We start from the raw sequence: 16,636 nt of genomic DNA, 5'->3' as shown, positions 1-16,636 counted from the left end.
AGTTTGGGAACTGGTTAGATTTCAGATACACGCCTCTGTCTCTTAGCACTAAGTATTTTAAACACAGGGAAAGGATGCTTTCAGGATTAAGACACAACAAAGAAAAATCAATCCCCATGTCTGCCACAATATTTATGAACAAGTCATGCAATTTCTCCATTCCTTCTTATAAAACAGAAATAGTATTTGTCACCTTCGAATTATCCTTCCCAGTACCTCTATCTTCAGAGAAGTAGGAATCTCCGTACAGTAGCAGATGCCAGCACATGGCATTCACCAGGCAGGATTAGTGGAATTAAGTGACAGAAGCTTTTACTTCAGGATTCTCTGCTACAGAGAATATATTTGCTTGCTACTTATCACTTGACCTTTAAGACAATAAAAGTTAGCAAAGAGGCGAAGGTGACAGAAAAAAACCCGTCTAGGTAAATTTCAATATCCTCAGGTTTAATTGTGCAAAAGCCACATTTTTTGAGTAGAGCTATGGGATAAAGATTAAAATCAAAACCAAATTTGAGGCCAAAAAAGTTGTAAAAAACACTGGAAGGGTGGGCGAGGGGGGAGCTAGAGAAAGAGACTTACAACAGCCGCTCAGGAAAGAGATCAAGATCCCATCTGGAGGGGCAAAAGGCCAAAGCCGCAGAACAGATGGAGACCAAGCGACAGCTGGTAGAAACATGCTTTCATGTGTAAAGTTTGCTCTTTGGAGAATTTTGCTCTCCAACTCTGAAGGCATCGTTATGATAGTAACTCCTCCCCTACAACACTGGGGAGCTAGCGGGTGCACTCGGGAGCAGGCGCTCCAAGGCTCTCGGTGATGGTGGTTAATTAACAAGGCCCCTTTCAACATTTAGAAGCTGTTGTCACACAACCTTGGCATGGCTTTAGCAGCAGAGGGTCTTGTTCCTTCAGCAGCAGGGGGGATGAAAAGAATTAATTTGGTCCTGTAAACTTTTACATATGCCAAGAGTTATTTCGGTTTTAGAAGGGATCAGGTGAAGCATATAATGCAACTCAATGTTTACACATATTACCTTAATGGGAGAATGTCCGACTGGCTGCTCCACCAGCCCGTTCTCGGTTATGGAAAACCATACAAATCAGAAGAAGGGGGCTCTGTCTTCGTCACAGGCACTTAATCCTGAGGTCCTTCCAGGCTATGCCAAACACACTGAAACAAAGTATTCTAAGACTAGCCCTCTCCTTGGAGCAAGGTGTGCTGTTTGCACGAAGCAGATTCAAAAGAGAATGCTGCAAGATCCAAAGACAGTTTCTCCCCAAGATCAGTCAGCTGTACTGAAATTAAAGTTCTGGAAAAATGGCCGTTGTCTCCTTTTCTTTAATAAAGATATGTAGCCTTTGCTCCTCTTAAGGCAAGGATTTCATCCTGCTGCTAGAATCTAGTAATGCAGCTTTGATTACAGGAAAAAAAAAGTAAACATTTGATTACATTTAAAACAAAAGTATTACACTTTAAGACAATTCAGAATTAAAAAAACTAGAACAAAAAAAAATCCAAACGCTCCCCTTCTAATTTCCCATCCTGAGTCCAGTTTCATAACAGATTTTGAGGTACAAGACAATAAATTAAAAGTTCATTCCAACTGCAGAGTTCAAACATCTCTTCAACGGGATGTCTTCTTCACTCCCTTTCCAAATTTGGCATCAAGTCCAAGGCCTGCAAAGAAATAAAATAATCCATGTGCATGGCAAATTCACAGTCTTCAAACAAACATAATGCAAGGGACTATATGAAAATAGGCTTAACAATACCAACTTACTAACGGTCGCTGAGTGGCAGTGACTTATCTTACCAAGTGTTTAAAAAAAAAAAAAAAAAGATAAAAAAGAGAATCTGCCAGAAGTCCCTCTTCTGCTCCAGTAAGGCTATTAAGACACTTTTCCATCAAGCGTGTTCTAATACAATTAGGTTTTTTGACTAGCATCTTTTGTTAGCGCTCCCCTCTCTACACATCATCTCTCTGTAAGTTAACGGGGGAAAAGACTTCAGATGTTTTCTTCCCAGACTTACCCAAGAACACCAGGACGGTCCCCACCCACTGCATGGTGCTGATGGGATTAGCAAATAGAATGACGGATGCTAAAATGGTGAAGAACTTCCGCGTTGTGGTGATGATGGAACAGGTCAGAGGTCCAAAGTATACGACAGTCATGAAAATGAAACTCTGGAGGAAAAAAAAAAAAAAAGTTTTGTCACTCTGCCTGGAAGAAGTACACCACATATCTTCATGTTTTTGTTTTTTTGCAGGAAAATTACTCAGTCCTAGCCATAAAAGTCTATCCCAAATCTTGATTATTGGCATACAAGTTTAAACCAACTTTAATCTTGTAGGTAGCCTGCACAGAAAGTAAGCAACAACCAGAGCAAGAGAAGGTGGGACAGCTTTACTTTTCCATCTTTTAACTATGCAAGCAAATCTCAATTAAGACTGCAGAATAGGGAATGAAAACGTACTTACTTGACCCAGTGCACTTGTCAGGCCAAACAGCAGGATATTGTAAAGGATGCTAGGGTAGCGTTCAGCAAAACTCAAGAACTCCCAGAGCTCTCCAGTGAACAGTATCCCTAGAAGATTAAAATGAGAAGCGTGATTTATCAGCCCAGAAACAGCGTGAGTAGCCACTGCCTATGTAAGGTAATTCCAGTACATTCAATACCTGACAAAGGCTAAACTCTACCCAGCGAAGGCTGGTGGCAAGCAGTGAGCTTTCCCTGACAGCGATCTTGTCACATGAAAGAAAAAACAAACAAAGCCCCTCAGAGTGACAAAGCCCCCCTTTCCTGCCAGTTTTGCAACGTCTCTCCCTCACAGTACCACTTACTGGCTGAAGCCAAAATAAAAGGGAAGAAGCAGGTGCCCCAGCAGAACACAACAACGCTTGTGTGTGTTAGGCATGCACCTTCCACCAAAGGAAAATTATTAAACAAACAAATAACCCCCCCCCCCGACAAGACAGATGAGAAAAGATCACCTTCCTCAACAACTAATGAAAGCAGCATTATGTGCATCTCCAATTCCGACAAAACAGTCCCAAGCAATTAATTAGAAGTACTACTCCTTCTCTGGAGCAGGGAGCTACGGTGACAGGGCTTGCTTCTGCGCCAAAACAGGAGGGCCAACAGGTCGAAACCCAGGTGCTTATGTCTGGATCACAGAGCCAGCACACGCAAGCAAGAACTTTTCAGAAGTGAACAGGCTTTGGGTAACTAAACTGTACGTGGAGCAGTGTCCTCTAGCGGGCATGAGAAGAGCTACACTGACCAAGGACTTTCATGTAAAGAAAAAAAAAAAAACAACAAATAAATGCAAAACTATAACTGTGCACAGAACACGTTCTAGGCCCTTTTCAGAACGGGACACGATGTCTCTTCCCACAGGGTGTCACACAGCAGCCTCAGGGCTCGGTGGCTGTGCTTTCGTAGGCTCTTCCTTACCAGCCCCTAGGAACAAGGTGGACCACAGGTTAACGTTTAACATCATGTGATTGGAGCCAGTTTGGTAGTGAGCTCTCATGTGGTCCTGAGATACACCAGTCAGTCCATCCAAAGTCAGAGACAGCAGCTAAAGGGGGACAGGGGGGTTGGGGAGAGAGAGATAACAGAAGAGCAAAGAAAATCTTCATTACTTCTTCCTTCTGGGGAACACCTTGGAAGCACCCCCTTTTTTTCCTCTGCGTTTCAATCAGCTGTTAAATAGCAATTATGCAGCCTCAAAACCTATGCTAGGAGAGACGCGTGCGTACTCATGCACTGATCCCCTGCCACAGCTTGAGAGCGCATGCCTCAAACCAACGACGCGTCCGTGTTTTAATACCAGCTTTAAAGCATGCTTGCTATACAAAAGACACAGCCAGACCGGTATCACAACTGCTTTTTCGTCATCAGACCGGCCACCAACGCAGCCCCTGGGACGTTCGTACTTTGGCAGTACTCACTAGAAGGAGCTCTCCATAGCCAAAGACGTGGTCATCGCTTCCAGCCCCCTTTTTAGGCTTATACATGAACAGGGCCACGCCTGTGACTATCAAGAGGACGCAGAGATATTTGGCCAGTGGATACTTCTTCCGCAGCAAAGTCACTCCTAAAAGCATGACTGTAAAGAAGAAGCAACATCGTGAACTACCTCCAAAAGCCTCTCACGGGAATTTAACTTTGCCCAGCAAAAAACTAGGTGCATACTGCAGTGCTTGCTCTTCTTGCAGCAGAAAAGACAGAAAAAGAGAGATACTGTTTTTAAAAATTAGGTCCATGGACTGGTTCAGGGTATGAGAAACCCACGCAAGTATACAAGAAGATACGTGAAGACTGCTTACCTGGGATGGGCTTACAAGATTTGCCCAGGACCTGTAAAAGAAAGAATACCTTAACTAACTGCGCACCATCGCTTGCTGACAACAAGCAAAGAGATCAGGGAAACCAAGGGTAACCGTACCGGATCAGACCACCCTGATACCCATCTCTGGTAAAACATACCAGAGGCTCCAGAACACAAGAACAAGGACCCACAGTGGGGAGACCGCTCCAGCAACTGTCCGGGAAGTTTCAGATACTGTCCCAAGCCTGCACACATTAAGTGCCAACCCCCCCTTCCTAATGTCTACCACTTCCAGGTACTGTTATTGCTTTTCTGGAATAACTTCGACTCTCTTAAGCCATCTCTATGACACACAGGGCTGCTGGAGGAAGCAAAGTGACAGGTCATGGCCCCACAAAGGCAGCCTTAGAAAGATGAGCGCCAAAATCACAGCTCCCTCCTGCTAATTATTAGCGGCTTGTTCTCGCGTAGCAAGAACTTCCTCGGCGCAGCGGTTCCAGGGCACGTAAGCACCCCAAGCATCAGAAAAGCAAGAGCTGTAAGTTTAACGCCTTCTCCTTCTTGCCCTCTCTCTCATTCGCGCCTCTGCAGCCTGCGCTTCTTCACCTGAGTCGGATAGTTGACAAACTGCAGAGCTGAGTTGCTGGAAACCATCGCGCCCAGATAGGAGAGCGAGCAAGCCGCGTACAGCCAGTTCCGCGTCCGGTCCACCTTGACCGAGTCAAAAAACCGGATCACTAGAAAGAAGAGAGAGAGAGAAGGAGAGAGTCCAAGCAGCTGCAGGCGGCCAGCAGCCCGGCAGAGCCACGGCGCCAGGGCCGGGGGCACTCACGGAGCTTGGCGAAGGCGGCGTTGATAACGCACTGGATGAAGACCAGGGACAGGGCGTGCTGGAAACGCTCCTGCGCCGCGCCCTCGCCGTAGCGGCCTCGAGTGCTGCGGGCAGAGCGGAGTGGAGTAAGTGCGGGCAGAGCCCCAGCTCAGCCCTCCAACCCCGGCCCGGCCCAGCTCTCCAGCCCCCCTGGTACCCCCCGGCCACCCCTCCAACTCCTCCCAGTTCTCCAACCCCCCTGACACCCCTCCGGCCCAGCCCCCAGCCCCCCCCCGGCCCGACCCCGTAGCCTCCCCCCGGCCCGGCCCTCCAACTCCCTCCCGACCCCCAGCCCCCTCTGGCCGCCCCCCAGCCCAGCCCTCCCACCCCCTCCCAGCCCCCCCCGGCCGGGCCCCCCAGCCCCCTCTGGCCGCCCCCCAGCCCAGCCCAGCCCAGCCCTCCCACCCCCTCCCGGCCCGGCCCGGCCCCGGCCCCCTCTGGCCGCTCCCCAGCCCAGCCCAGCCCTCCCATCCCCTCCAGGGCTCCCCCGGCCGGGCCCCCCAGCCCCCTCTGGCCGCCCCCCAGCCCAGCCCAGCCCTCCCACCCCCTCCCGGCCCCCCCCGGCCGGGCCCCCCAGCCCCCTCTGGCCGCCCCCCAGCCCAGCCCAGCCCAGCCCTCCCACCCCCTCCCGGCCCCCCCCGGCCCGGCCCCCCAGCCCCCTCTGGCTGCCCCCCAGCCCAGCCCAGCCCTCCCACCCCCTCCCAGCCCCCCCCGGCCGGGCCCCCCAGCCCCCTCTGGCCGCCCCCCAGCCCAGCCCTCCCACCCCCTCCCGGCCCCCCCCGGCCCGGCCCCCCAGCCCAGCCCAGCCCTCCCACCCCCTCCCGGCCCCCCCCGGCCCGGCCCGGCCCGGCCCCGGCCCTCACATGCTCTCCTGCAGGATCCCGTAGTAGAAGTAGCAGGCGAAGACGCCCAGGAAGCAGACGGGCAGGCGGAGGCGCTCGGGCAGCGCGGGGCCGCCCCCGCCCATGGCGGCGCCGCCGCGGCCGCTCAGCGCCGGGCCCACGTCCAGCGCCACATCCCGCAGCGCGGCCGGCGGAAGCGGTGGCGGCGCTGGTGGCGGCGGCGGCGGCGGCGCGGGGGGCCTCATGCGGCCTCCGTGCGCCCGCCCGCCCGCCTCTCGGGGCCCGCCGCGCCGCGCCGGGGCCGCCCCTGGCGCCGCCGGGCGCGGGGCACGGCCAGGGCGGGCGGGCGGCACCGGAGAGCCGGGCGGGGGGAGCGGGCGCGGCGTCTCAAGCTCTTCGGAGGTCGCGCGGGGGCCGCAGCCCCCGCGGCCCGGCGGCGCGCCCGGCCGCGGGGAGGCTCTCAAGCCAGGCGGCGCCGCGGACGGCCCCGGGCTGGGGGCCTTCGGCGAGGGCGTCCCCGACGGTGACGCGCCCCGATGTGGTGTGCGCACATTGGTTCGGGGGCCGGGGGCGGAGCCAGCGGGCGGTGCCTTGTTGGCGTTCGGGCGGTCGCCTGAGCGACTCGGGCAGGGCGCGCATGCGCAGTAGGCGGGGCGAAGCCGTCTAGGGGCGGGCGGGCCAGCAGCGTGCCGCGGGGTCCTGCCGCCCGCCGGCCCCATGGCCGCTCCCTCCCCGCAGCAGCCCCCTCCGCCCCCCGCTCAGCTGTCAACTCTCCCCCGCCTCCCGCTCCCATTAAACCCCAAAGAAAAGAGGTACGCCTGATGCCTGAAATATTTATTCTTTTTTTTTTCCTTTTAACTGGCAAAAAACACCCTCCTCTAAACACAAGACTGGAACGCCAAAACTAACGTTCCTCCTTTAAGCTTTGCAACACATACATAAAATACAAACTTCAAACAGCTGCAAAAATAGTGTCTTTGGAAGAAAATAGAGTTTCTACATCAGATACAAGAAAACAGGCTCCTTCAGTGCAACGCCGAGCCTTTACAACAGAACACAAATCAAATACTTTTGTTGTCGAGAGGCATAACAATCCATGTTCCTGTGTTATCGCTTTGCCCTCTAAGGCATCGTTTTGGGACAGCGCTGCTGGATTCGGCGTGGTTCAGGGGCTCCTGCCCAGGTGCGGTCCCAGCCATCACCGCTCCAGGCCCAGCGCTCACCCCTGGGTGCAGCAGGGCAGTCCCACCCCGACCCCCAGCCCGGCTGCCTGGCCCCGTGGCTGGGAAGCAGCACATAGTTTCTCTATAGCAGCAGCCTCCCTCGAGCGAGACCTCTGTTACTGCCAGTTTAATTTCCACCCCTCTTCCCCTCAGGGAGGCCGAGGCACTGAGAAGACCCTTGCCCACCTGCAGGAAAGCCACTGCAGAGCAGCAAATGCCTGCTTTGCCCCAGGCACACGAGCAGCTTTCCAGCCCCTGGGGATGCACAGGCCAGTGTTTAGTCATCTCCATTTTCCCACATGTGGCAGGGCTTTCTCAAGGCTCCTCAGAGCTCCAGGCTTGCTTCGAGGCATAAGGTGCCCCCAGGAGGCACCGTCAGCGATCCATGGCCTCCCTCCCACCATCTATCTCAGTGCTCTGCAGCAAGATCTTAATAGCGCAGATGCACATCAAGTTCTGCTCCAACACGTGTTTTCTGGAGGCACCTTGGCCAGGCTCTGCCTTCTTCAGGAGCAGCCTTCCTACATGTCCCTTCTCCTCCCTTCCCACTCCCAAGGGTTCAGCAAGACCCAGACAGCCATGGCGGGGGAAGTGCTGGGAAACTCCACCTGAATTCTCTTAGCTCAACCTCCTTCAGAGCCAGGGAGCCCGAGTTTGCCTCTGCTCATGGCAGCAGTGCCCTGCTGCTCTTTACCAGCAAAACAATCGCACAGGAAACAAAGACATTTCAACACAGGAAAGTGCTTTGAACAGGGGAGGCTCAGAGAAACAAGCCTCTCCAGCAGTGAGGAGTCCTGTGGCACACGGCACTTCAGTTTTCGTCACCCTCGGAGGAAGGCTGCTGCGGTTCTCGACCCCAGGGCTGCCTCTTAGCTGTCATGTCCCAACTCCAAGGCACTCTTCTCCGCAGGCTGGTTAAGATGCACTGAGGAGCCCAAGATGCTGAGGCTGGCCAGCCTTCCCCAAGGCTTCATATCACAAGAGAGCTGTGGAAGACGACGCTCTCCTCCGTTTGGCCACGCTTCCAGTGTTCGTAGTTCAGCGACGGCGATTTAGACACCTCGCTAAAGCCATCTACTGCGGGGTCCTTCCGCATCCCAAGGAACGGGGTGGGGGCCGAGGACTGACAGGATGTAAATGAGTCCGTGCCAGGGCTGGAAGAAGCAGAAAATCCCCTGAAGAGGAAGCCCACATTCGGGAAGAGAGGCTTCACCAAGCTGACCGGGCAGAAGGCAGAACCGGTGGGGTTGAAGTGCACTTTGTTCTTGTCTGGGCAGGAAGGCTGAAAAGGCTGATCGGGGCTGGGGGATCTGAAGGAGAGAGAAGAGCGGAGGGGATTAGGAACAGACACTCCCAAGGGCACAGAGCTGTCAGGCCTGCAGCTGCAGGCCAAACACCTAGAGTTCGTCGGGCTCTTCGAAGAGCCTGACTAAAAGCTGCATCGCCTTTACTGTGAGCCGGCCCTTTCTTCAGGCACAGAACAGGCTCCGCAGCGCAGTGTGAAGAGCCTGCTTTGTTTCAAAAGCACACTTATTCATAGGAGAACCAGCTCTTTTTTCTTTCCTCAAGGTGCTGTGATGCCTGAGAAAAAACTGCTCCCTGGGAAGGGCAAGGAACCAAAAAAAGACCCTTCTGAGCACATCTGAGGGGGCAGTGCTTTGGATTTTCAGCTCTTGCACCAGGAGCAGCCACATTTCTGCTGGGAGAGCGTTTTCTTTAGAGGCAGCTCCCCACTTTCTAGAATAGAGGGTGGCAACAGCAGCTGGAGCCTCAGCTGCCCCCACCCACCCCAGCATCCTGCTGTAGCACCGATCTCACACGAGCTCTCTTCTGCCAATGACGCCTCATACTCACAAAGCTTCTTCAAAGGCCCGGACTTTCTCACATCCCTCAGGAGGTTCCCGTTTAAACATGTAACTGTGGTTGGGCCGAGGAGAAGAAGCAAAGGCCAGGACGGGAGAAGGGCTGCCATCCTCTAGGAGGAAAAGATGGGGTTTTTTTGTTTTTTGAGAAGATTTTAAAAGAAACCAGAGCTCTTTAAATCAACACCAGACACGCTTTTCTAGACCCCAGTGCTGCAGGCTACAACAATATCCCAAAGCCACATCAGATCTGTTTAGTTCCCAGCTCGTATCCCCCATCTAGTAACTAGTAGAGGCTAGTTACTCGAACCTGAAGAGTCCACTATGGTTTAGCTAAATTGGCTGAGGCCCTTTCCTCCCCTATTTTAACTGCCGCTTCCAACCCAACGTGCAAACAGGGATGAGACAGGAGACCTTGCACTGAGGTTGCCACGCTACTGGCACCATTTGTCTCCCCTGAGCTCCCAGCCTCTTTGCTTTTCACAGCATTTACCTTTCTCCTTTGGTTCTGGCTGCAGCTCATCCGCAGCAGAGGAGAGCTCTTCTGCCGCCAGCCTCACTGGGGTGTGTGGAGAAAGGCGGAGGGGCACAGAAGGGGAAGGAGAAAGAGAGAGACTGCTGCAGCTGCTACTGCTGGGCTCCGGGGCCAGGGACGCATCTCCGGAGCCTCTCTGAGCCGGTGCTGGCGCCCTGTGGCCGTCTGGGACATCCAGGATCTAAGGAGGAAGCAAAGCCTTTAGCGGATCAAGAAAGTCCTTTCACACCAGTGGAAAAGCTTAACAGCACCTGCACCTTCACTGGCCAAAGGAATCCTACCCCTCTGACCCAGAAAATATGAAGGGTGCTTGACTGGACTTATTTCTCCAGGCTCCTACAGAGACTCTTTTTCCTTGCCAGCTGGATGCTCACACATGGAGGGCTCACGATGCGACAGCAAAGGCAGCCAGGTGCCCTCTGTATACCGCAATAAACTTCAGTTCACAAGCTGCCTGGGATCTCTCCCACAGCTGCACAGTACAAAGTAGCCTTTGGATGCCATTCTAACATAGTGCCTTAAAGCTGTCAATGAGGTGTCATCTGTCCTGGTATTACCACTGGCTGATTTCCCGTAGCATGAGCAAGTTTTCAGGAGGGGAGCCAGCAGCCTTTTGGCCCAATTCCAAAAGTTATATGCCTAGCACAAAATGAAACTAGACATGAAGACTGTCCCCTGCGGCCAAGGAACAGATATGGGCAATGTTCTTAGAAGAAAGGATTTCCGAGACCACCCAGGAGATTAGGGAAGTCTTCTAGTGGCCTTCACTCACCCTCAAAAGCTCTTCATCTCCCTGTTCTTTCACAAACACTTCCTCTAGTTCTTGGTTTAGCCCCTCAAGGCTCCTGTGTAAGCAGGGGCTGAGCCTCAAAACGGGAGACGGAGAAAAGAATCCTGAAGAAGAGTCCTGTAACAATCCAGAGTCAGACAAAGAGGAGTTAGTTACACCTGCACAGACTCAGCTGCTGCTCAGAGCAGTTGCTTCCTCACTTCCCACAGCTCTCCAGAGCTCAGCCAAAGCCTTCCAGCAGGCTGACTAGAGAAGACTGACAGAAAGGACATGATAAACTAGCTGCAAATCAAAGCACTCACAGGGACATATTGGAGATAAGAAGGGGTATATACGTGGGGGAAGAAGAGAAAAAAATTCTCCTCTCTCAGATATGAGAGCAGAAGTCAGAGAACAGCTTGGGCACCTGCCAGCAGAAACAGGAGTTTGCTCTCCACCTCATTAGGGCACACAGTGACAGCAGAGCAAAGGGAGACTTGAACATACCCTGAGCGATCCAAGGACAGCATGGTCCCCCTGGAGTGGGGAGCTCTTCTCCTTTTCTTTGCCACTTCTGCCATTTAGCTTTGTTCGCTGGAGCTGCTGCTTCAGTTTGGCAATCTAGCAAACAAAGTTTCAGCTACAGAACCAGACAAGCCAATGCTCCTCCACCAAAAAAGGATCATCTCTTCTCTCTCCTCCCCCTTTCTTCCAGCCCACAAGGAAGTGCCAAAATAGACACAGTTTATCCACACAATAAGCAGCTCTGGCAACCTCTCAAAGGACAGACCAGAAGTACTCTCAAGGCCTAGTCACAAACTCCCCCATTAAAATGTGGCCCAAGCCTCTCCTCTGGTAGATCTTCCAGGTCTCCTCTGGGTTATCTTCCACCTACAGAAAGTTATGAACCAAGCCCTGCCAGAACCCGCATACGCTGCAACACATACAAGCAACGCACAGAGCCTCAGTGGAGCTTCTTTACAATGGCTGCTGCTAAAGGAAGCCAACAAGATCAGCTTCCAGTTCAGTCAGAGCGGTAGGGATCAAAATAAGGGCTAACGTCGCATCTCCTAAAGTAACCTCTCATCCCTGTCCTCCCGCTCCCCTCCCATGCGAGCAGGGACCTCCTACAGATTAGCTGCAAAGACAATCTTGCTTAAGCATTGGGAGTGGTCTCTTTTACCTCTCTGCGGTGATCTGTGCTACCCCAAGAAGCAGAACGCTTGTGAGTACTGGAGCTGGCTTTCCCCACTTCTGTTTCATACCAGGACACTGGAGTCTGAAGTGACGAGAAACATGGCTGAGAACAATCACAACATTTACTGTTTTTGAGACCGGTGGTAGAGTCCAAAGAATACAAGTGACCAACGACTGCCCATTCATTGTCCTAGTCCAGCCTTCCCCCATTAATCAATGCTCAGTAAAATACTCTAAGAGAATCTAACTTTAATATTTGCCAAATCCAAGTCATTTTGACCAGATTTGTGCCTCTTGGAAACTGCACCTCATATGGACCTCACAGACATACATGGCAAGAGACCTACTCAGAAGTCAGCGGCTTAATCACAAGTACCTGGCAAGATAAAGTACACCAATGCATTACTCTGGAGAAACAACCGCAACCACCCCCCTGCGCTGCCTGCACCGGCTCCCGTCTGATGGAAAGCGACGTAGGGTTTCAGGCACTCATCGCAGCGAGAAGAGAAGCATTACCGAGAGGAAAAGCCTCACCCAACTGTGAGAACACACAGCTCGCTGCTGAGACCTCAGGCTCCCATATCGGAGTTCAAAGGCGTAACCAAACCCAGCGTTTGGCTTGCGGACTGGAGGCCCGAGCGCTGGAGGACCCCAGCTGCCTCTCCAGCTCACGTCAGTCTGCAGGGCTGGCAGTTCTCAGCTTACTCTCTTCATTTAGAAAAACAGCCTCAGCACCACATTACACAGCTGTTTCCCAAGCAACAGCTACATTTCAAATATCAATGGCCATCAGAAAAGTGCTGTTAATCTGATCAGCAAAGGGTGTGAACTTCCTTCCAATGAGCTTGGCACTCAGTGGGAGACTCCAGCATCGGAACAGCCCTAAGGCACATGGTTTCTAAGATCAGCCGGCCGTTGTTCCCCCCAACATCACGCTTCCATGCCGCTCAGCGTTCACCCTGTGTCACTCTGCTGCCTGCCATTTCTGTGGGAGGCTTTGGAAGATACTTCCCTCCTTCGTGACACGCTGCCAGAAGGTGCAAGGGCCTGAGAACAGTTCCTCTCCAAGCAGCTTAGCTGATCTCCCCAGAGGCTACTGCAAGAACAGCAGCTGTTTTAAACAACCCTGTTGAGTCATGAGGATGACAGAAGCCTCTCCTCTCAAAAGGGGTTTTAAAACCCGCTTAATCCAAAGAAACAAGGCAAAACATCCTGAGAGGTACGCGGCTTCCATTTTGTAACTCGATACAGGAGATTTTGAGGCAGAAATCCAACCTTCTGAGTTTCAGGCTCTGAACCGAACCCCTCTTGACACAGAGGGGGCAGAGTGCAATGTCTTCTCCACTGCTAACACTAACTGTTGTCTGCAGCTCCTTTTTGCAGTGCTGGTAAGCAGATAACATCACAATACAGAATTTGTTCCATTTGCAGTGCTCAGCCTGCTTGGTTTGAGGAAAGAAGTTGGTTCAGCCTGAAGCATTATGCTGAAGCCCTGTTGAACTCAAAGCGGTCCAGAACGGTTTCTTGGTACAGCACCAGGTAATGCTGAAGAACAGACCAACGCTATAGGAAACCCCATGGCCAAGACCAACCTCGCAGTTTTAGCATGCCACACTTCTGATCTCATTTCCCACCTCAAATATTCTCTCCTAAACAACTCAAACATCATTATTTGGCATTTATCCCAAAGCATTGTGCCACTTCACATCCCTGTAGATAACACACACAAGAAAGCCAACGAGAAGCGTCAAAAGATCTGAGAGTCACAGGACAGACCCCGGCCCCATCCCACGTTACTGCAATAGGAAAAGCTGCGGAAAGCTCAGCTCCAGCTCCTAGGCGTGCTCCTGAACTGCAGGAGGGAACTCATCTCGAGTCCCCAGAAGTTTCCTGAGCAACAGCACCCTGCAGCTCCCTGTTTGAAAAGTCACTTATGCCAGTCTGACATGCACCTGGAAATGGAGCCCAGTAAAATTGCTCTTGGTGCTGCTTTCCTCCCTACACCAGGCTCACAGCAGTGGTTTCCTTGGGCCTTAATGGGTTCCAGATCTCTACTCTCAGCACCATCTTTTCGGTCATTGCCTTGATACCCAGAGTACTAAGCACTATACCAGGGCTCACAAAGAAATAGGACCTAAAAAGGAAGAAAAGACACTCTTTGCAATAGGAAGGCCTGAAAGAACGCATACGCATCCTACCTCTCACAGGCAGACTCACAGTCAAGGCAGAAGGAAATTACAGAACCTTTTGTACTAACTGTGGCAAAACCGCTTCCTCAGAAAAAAGAGAGAAAAAATGCTTTGCGCAGCAAGCTAAAGCCACAAGCTCCAATCATGTATATTGCTGCCATCCTCACCCCCACACAGAGCACCTGCACTTGAATCTCTCACTTAACCACCTTAAGATAGCAAATCTACAGAGCTCTGCAAAACAGCTGATCAGTAGCTGAATAAGAAGGGAAGTAAACATGTACTGGCTAGCAGATAAAGTCCCAAGTTTGATAACTTTATTATGCCTGAAAACATGGAAGGAGTGGCAAAGTCCTGGAGGTTATGACGAGGAACATTCTGTTAATACTCCGGGCAGTCTAGAAATCAGGACTTTATTCCCAATTTCCAACAATAGGCAAGTCATTTAACAGGCCCCCCCCCCCCCTTCAGTTTGTGCCTGTGTAACAGCAGACGTAATTGCTTGTTTCACAGGCATGTTGCAAGGTAACATTAGCATTTGCAAGACACTTCAGATAACTGATGAAAGACTGCCGCACACCTGGCCTATTCACTGCAGAGGCTGAGTGATCCACTCCATATTCAGCAGAGTCAGAATTAACACAGCGGTATCTTCCATTCTGGGAAGAAGGAGGTGTCTTCTCCAACCCCTTCCCATAAAGGGCCACGTGCAAGAAAAGCTAAGAAGCTGTAGCTCCAAAACACTGGGGTTAAATGTTCCCACCATTGCCTTAAGACAGAAAGGAAGAGTGTGCTTCCCTGACACAGAAATAAAGTTAGACAAATTCTTTCCTTTCCTTTCCAGCATGCCCTCTGCCCTCAGCAGAGCGCTTGGGCACCAGAACTGAAACAAAAGCAGGCAAGAACACATTGGAAAAGGACAATGGAAGTTGGAATCCAATTGAGAATTTCCTGCAAACAGCCCAGTAATAAATTGTTGAATAGCAAAGATCAAACAGCAAGTTAACAGAGATTGAATGCGCTAAATAAACGACTGCTTAACCAAACGGATGCTCTTATCCTTCTAAATTCTTTCACCTCTACAGATAGGCAAGCGGTATTTGCTGCCATAGAGTAATATTTACAGGTTGCTAAGAGTTCCTCGAGGTCTGGACCTTTTCCATCCTACAGCAGAGTGCTGTGCTGTTCGTGCTAGGAAGGCCTTCTGTGGGAGCACCCTTGACTTCTCAGTGTGTGGCACAGAGCCCGTGAGTGTTATATAAGGACTTGGCCCAGAACTGCAAGCTAGGAGAAAAAAAAGTAGCATTGAGCCAGTACTGGAGCAGAAAGCCAGAGGCCATCTGCCTCCAAACAAGGCCAAGGAAATTCTAACTCTGCACCAAAGTGGAATGAACTGAAGCCGAGAAGCAAAAGGGGGAGAGAAAAAAAAGAAGTCTTCCTAGAAAGTTGCAGCTGGACAGATGAAAAATTTAACGCTTTCTCTACTCATCTCCAATTTACACAGTCTGTTTTGTTCTGCAACCCTCTCCTGGCCCAGAAACTTCATGCATAGTCTTTGAGCATTTATACCTGGGTAGCTTTGTCATTCATGCATGAAGTGGAAGCCCCGTCAGCATCCCGTGGCCATTGTCCCAAGAGGTACGAACCCACAATGGTGTCTAACGAAGAGGTGCGCCGCACACGGGGCTGCCTGGGCCGGCAGGTCTTTTCAGTAGCAGCAGCACATGGAACGCTGGCTAGACAAGGGGAAAAAGGAAAAAAAAAATTAAGACTTCCAAAGCCAAGATACAGCGACACCTATCGCAATTACCCAGTCTACAGCCATTGGAAAGATCACAAGATGAGAACTAGGATGTACAGACTGGAGAAGTCCAACTACTTTTCGGGAACCAAAGTCATATTGCTCCTAATGTGGCCACCAAGTTCCCACTCTTAGAGTAGCAGAAGCTCTTCTGGCCCAGGCCAGGCCACTGCCCAGCCAGTCCAGCGCAGATGCTTTTGCTGCTCGTAGTTAGCTGTCAAAAGTAAAGAGCACCAGAAACATGCCATTTGAGCAAAGTAGGCCAGCGAGAGCTGGTGGACAGAGGCCCCCCCCCCCATCCATCCACCCTCCCACTCAGTCCACTCCACTGCAGAAAGCCGTATTCATGCTTATCACCAAGAGATTCCTTCTCTAGAACAAGAGATTTTATTGCAGTCCTTAAGGGGCTGCTTGAAACCATTGATTAGACATTCCAGCTGAAGTCAAGGGAGCTACTACACAACAGAGTGAAACATTCTGCATGTCCACAATTCTTTTGCATTAGCGCTGCAGAACTACAAGCACTGCCTACAGGGCCATATCTCTTACTAGCTGCAGCACAGTACGCAGCCAGAGAACCTAGGCTCTTACCCACGGTAAGACCCAACACTGAAAGGGAGGCTGCATGCCTCAGTTTCCCCCCAAGGAAGTGGGATAATGCTTGCTTCCAGTCTGAAGGAGGCTATGAGAACGTTCACAAAGTTTTGGCTCCTCCACAGTGGGACTGAGCGAATCTCAATGCGGTTAGCAGGTGTGGGTATTCACTCCAAGACCAAAAATGAAGATATGCAATCTGCTCATTGCCACAGCCAATCACTGACTGGGCCCAAACTAAAATCCAGGAGTTCCGGTTGTTTTGTGCAACTTCCATGAGATGACTACATTGTCTATTCAGGCAGTATTTTCCTAACAGTAGCTTTCTGACAAACAGAAAACCTTTGTAAATAAAGCTAGTTTAAGTTCATGTCAGTAATGATGCACACCAGCACAAGTCCATTGCAAGCCAATAA

At 51.6% G+C, this 16,636-nt stretch overlaps 2 protein-coding genes across 18 annotated transcripts in view; both read right to left on the bottom strand.

Annotated features, from left to right (window-relative positions):
- Positions 1-426: 426 nt before the first annotated feature.
- On the bottom strand, positions 427-6,277 carry SLC35B1 (solute carrier family 35 member B1). Its single transcript, XM_068918929.1, has 9 exons — positions 6,072-6,277; positions 5,170-5,273; positions 4,944-5,074; positions 4,336-4,366; positions 3,958-4,115; positions 3,458-3,584; positions 2,481-2,587; positions 2,033-2,186; positions 427-1,678 (listed from the first exon to the last, which is right to left on the bottom strand). Exons 1-9 carry the CDS (start codon positions 6,173-6,175, stop codon positions 1,626-1,628), a joined length of 969 nt encoding a protein of 322 aa, XP_068775030.1. The 5' UTR covers positions 6,176-6,277; the 3' UTR covers positions 427-1,625.
- A 590-nt stretch (positions 6,278-6,867) lies between these two features.
- FAM117A (family with sequence similarity 117 member A) overlaps positions 6,868-16,636 on the bottom strand; it is a 34,878-nt gene continuing 25,109 nt past the window's right edge. For 7 of the 17 annotated variants that reach the window (XM_068919364.1, XM_068919363.1, XM_068919362.1 and 4 more), the window contains 7 exons: positions 15,395-15,561; positions 11,623-11,739; positions 10,947-11,060; positions 10,443-10,577; positions 9,629-9,851; positions 9,128-9,248; positions 6,868-8,583 (listed from right to left, as the gene is read on the bottom strand). In XM_068919364.1, coding sequence (XP_068775465.1) covers positions 8,244-8,583; positions 9,128-9,248; positions 9,629-9,851; positions 10,443-10,577; positions 10,947-11,060; positions 11,623-11,739; positions 15,395-15,561 — 1,217 coding nt within the window. In that variant the 3' untranslated portion in view covers positions 6,868-8,243. The remainder of the gene's footprint in view (positions 8,584-9,127; positions 9,249-9,628; positions 9,852-10,442; positions 10,578-10,946; positions 11,061-11,622; positions 11,740-15,394; positions 15,562-16,636) is intronic. The other 10 variants (XM_068919368.1, XM_068919370.1, XM_068919367.1 and 7 more) reach the window with 3 other exon arrangements.

The sequence above is a fragment of the Struthio camelus genome, chromosome 25 (assembly GCF_040807025.1).
Source record: "Struthio camelus isolate bStrCam1 chromosome 25, bStrCam1.hap1, whole genome shotgun sequence".
Classification (NCBI taxonomy): Eukaryota; Metazoa; Chordata; class Aves; order Struthioniformes; family Struthionidae; genus Struthio; species Struthio camelus.
The sequence above is the reverse complement of the archived record's forward strand: the minus strand, read 5'-3'. Positions and strand labels throughout refer to the sequence as shown.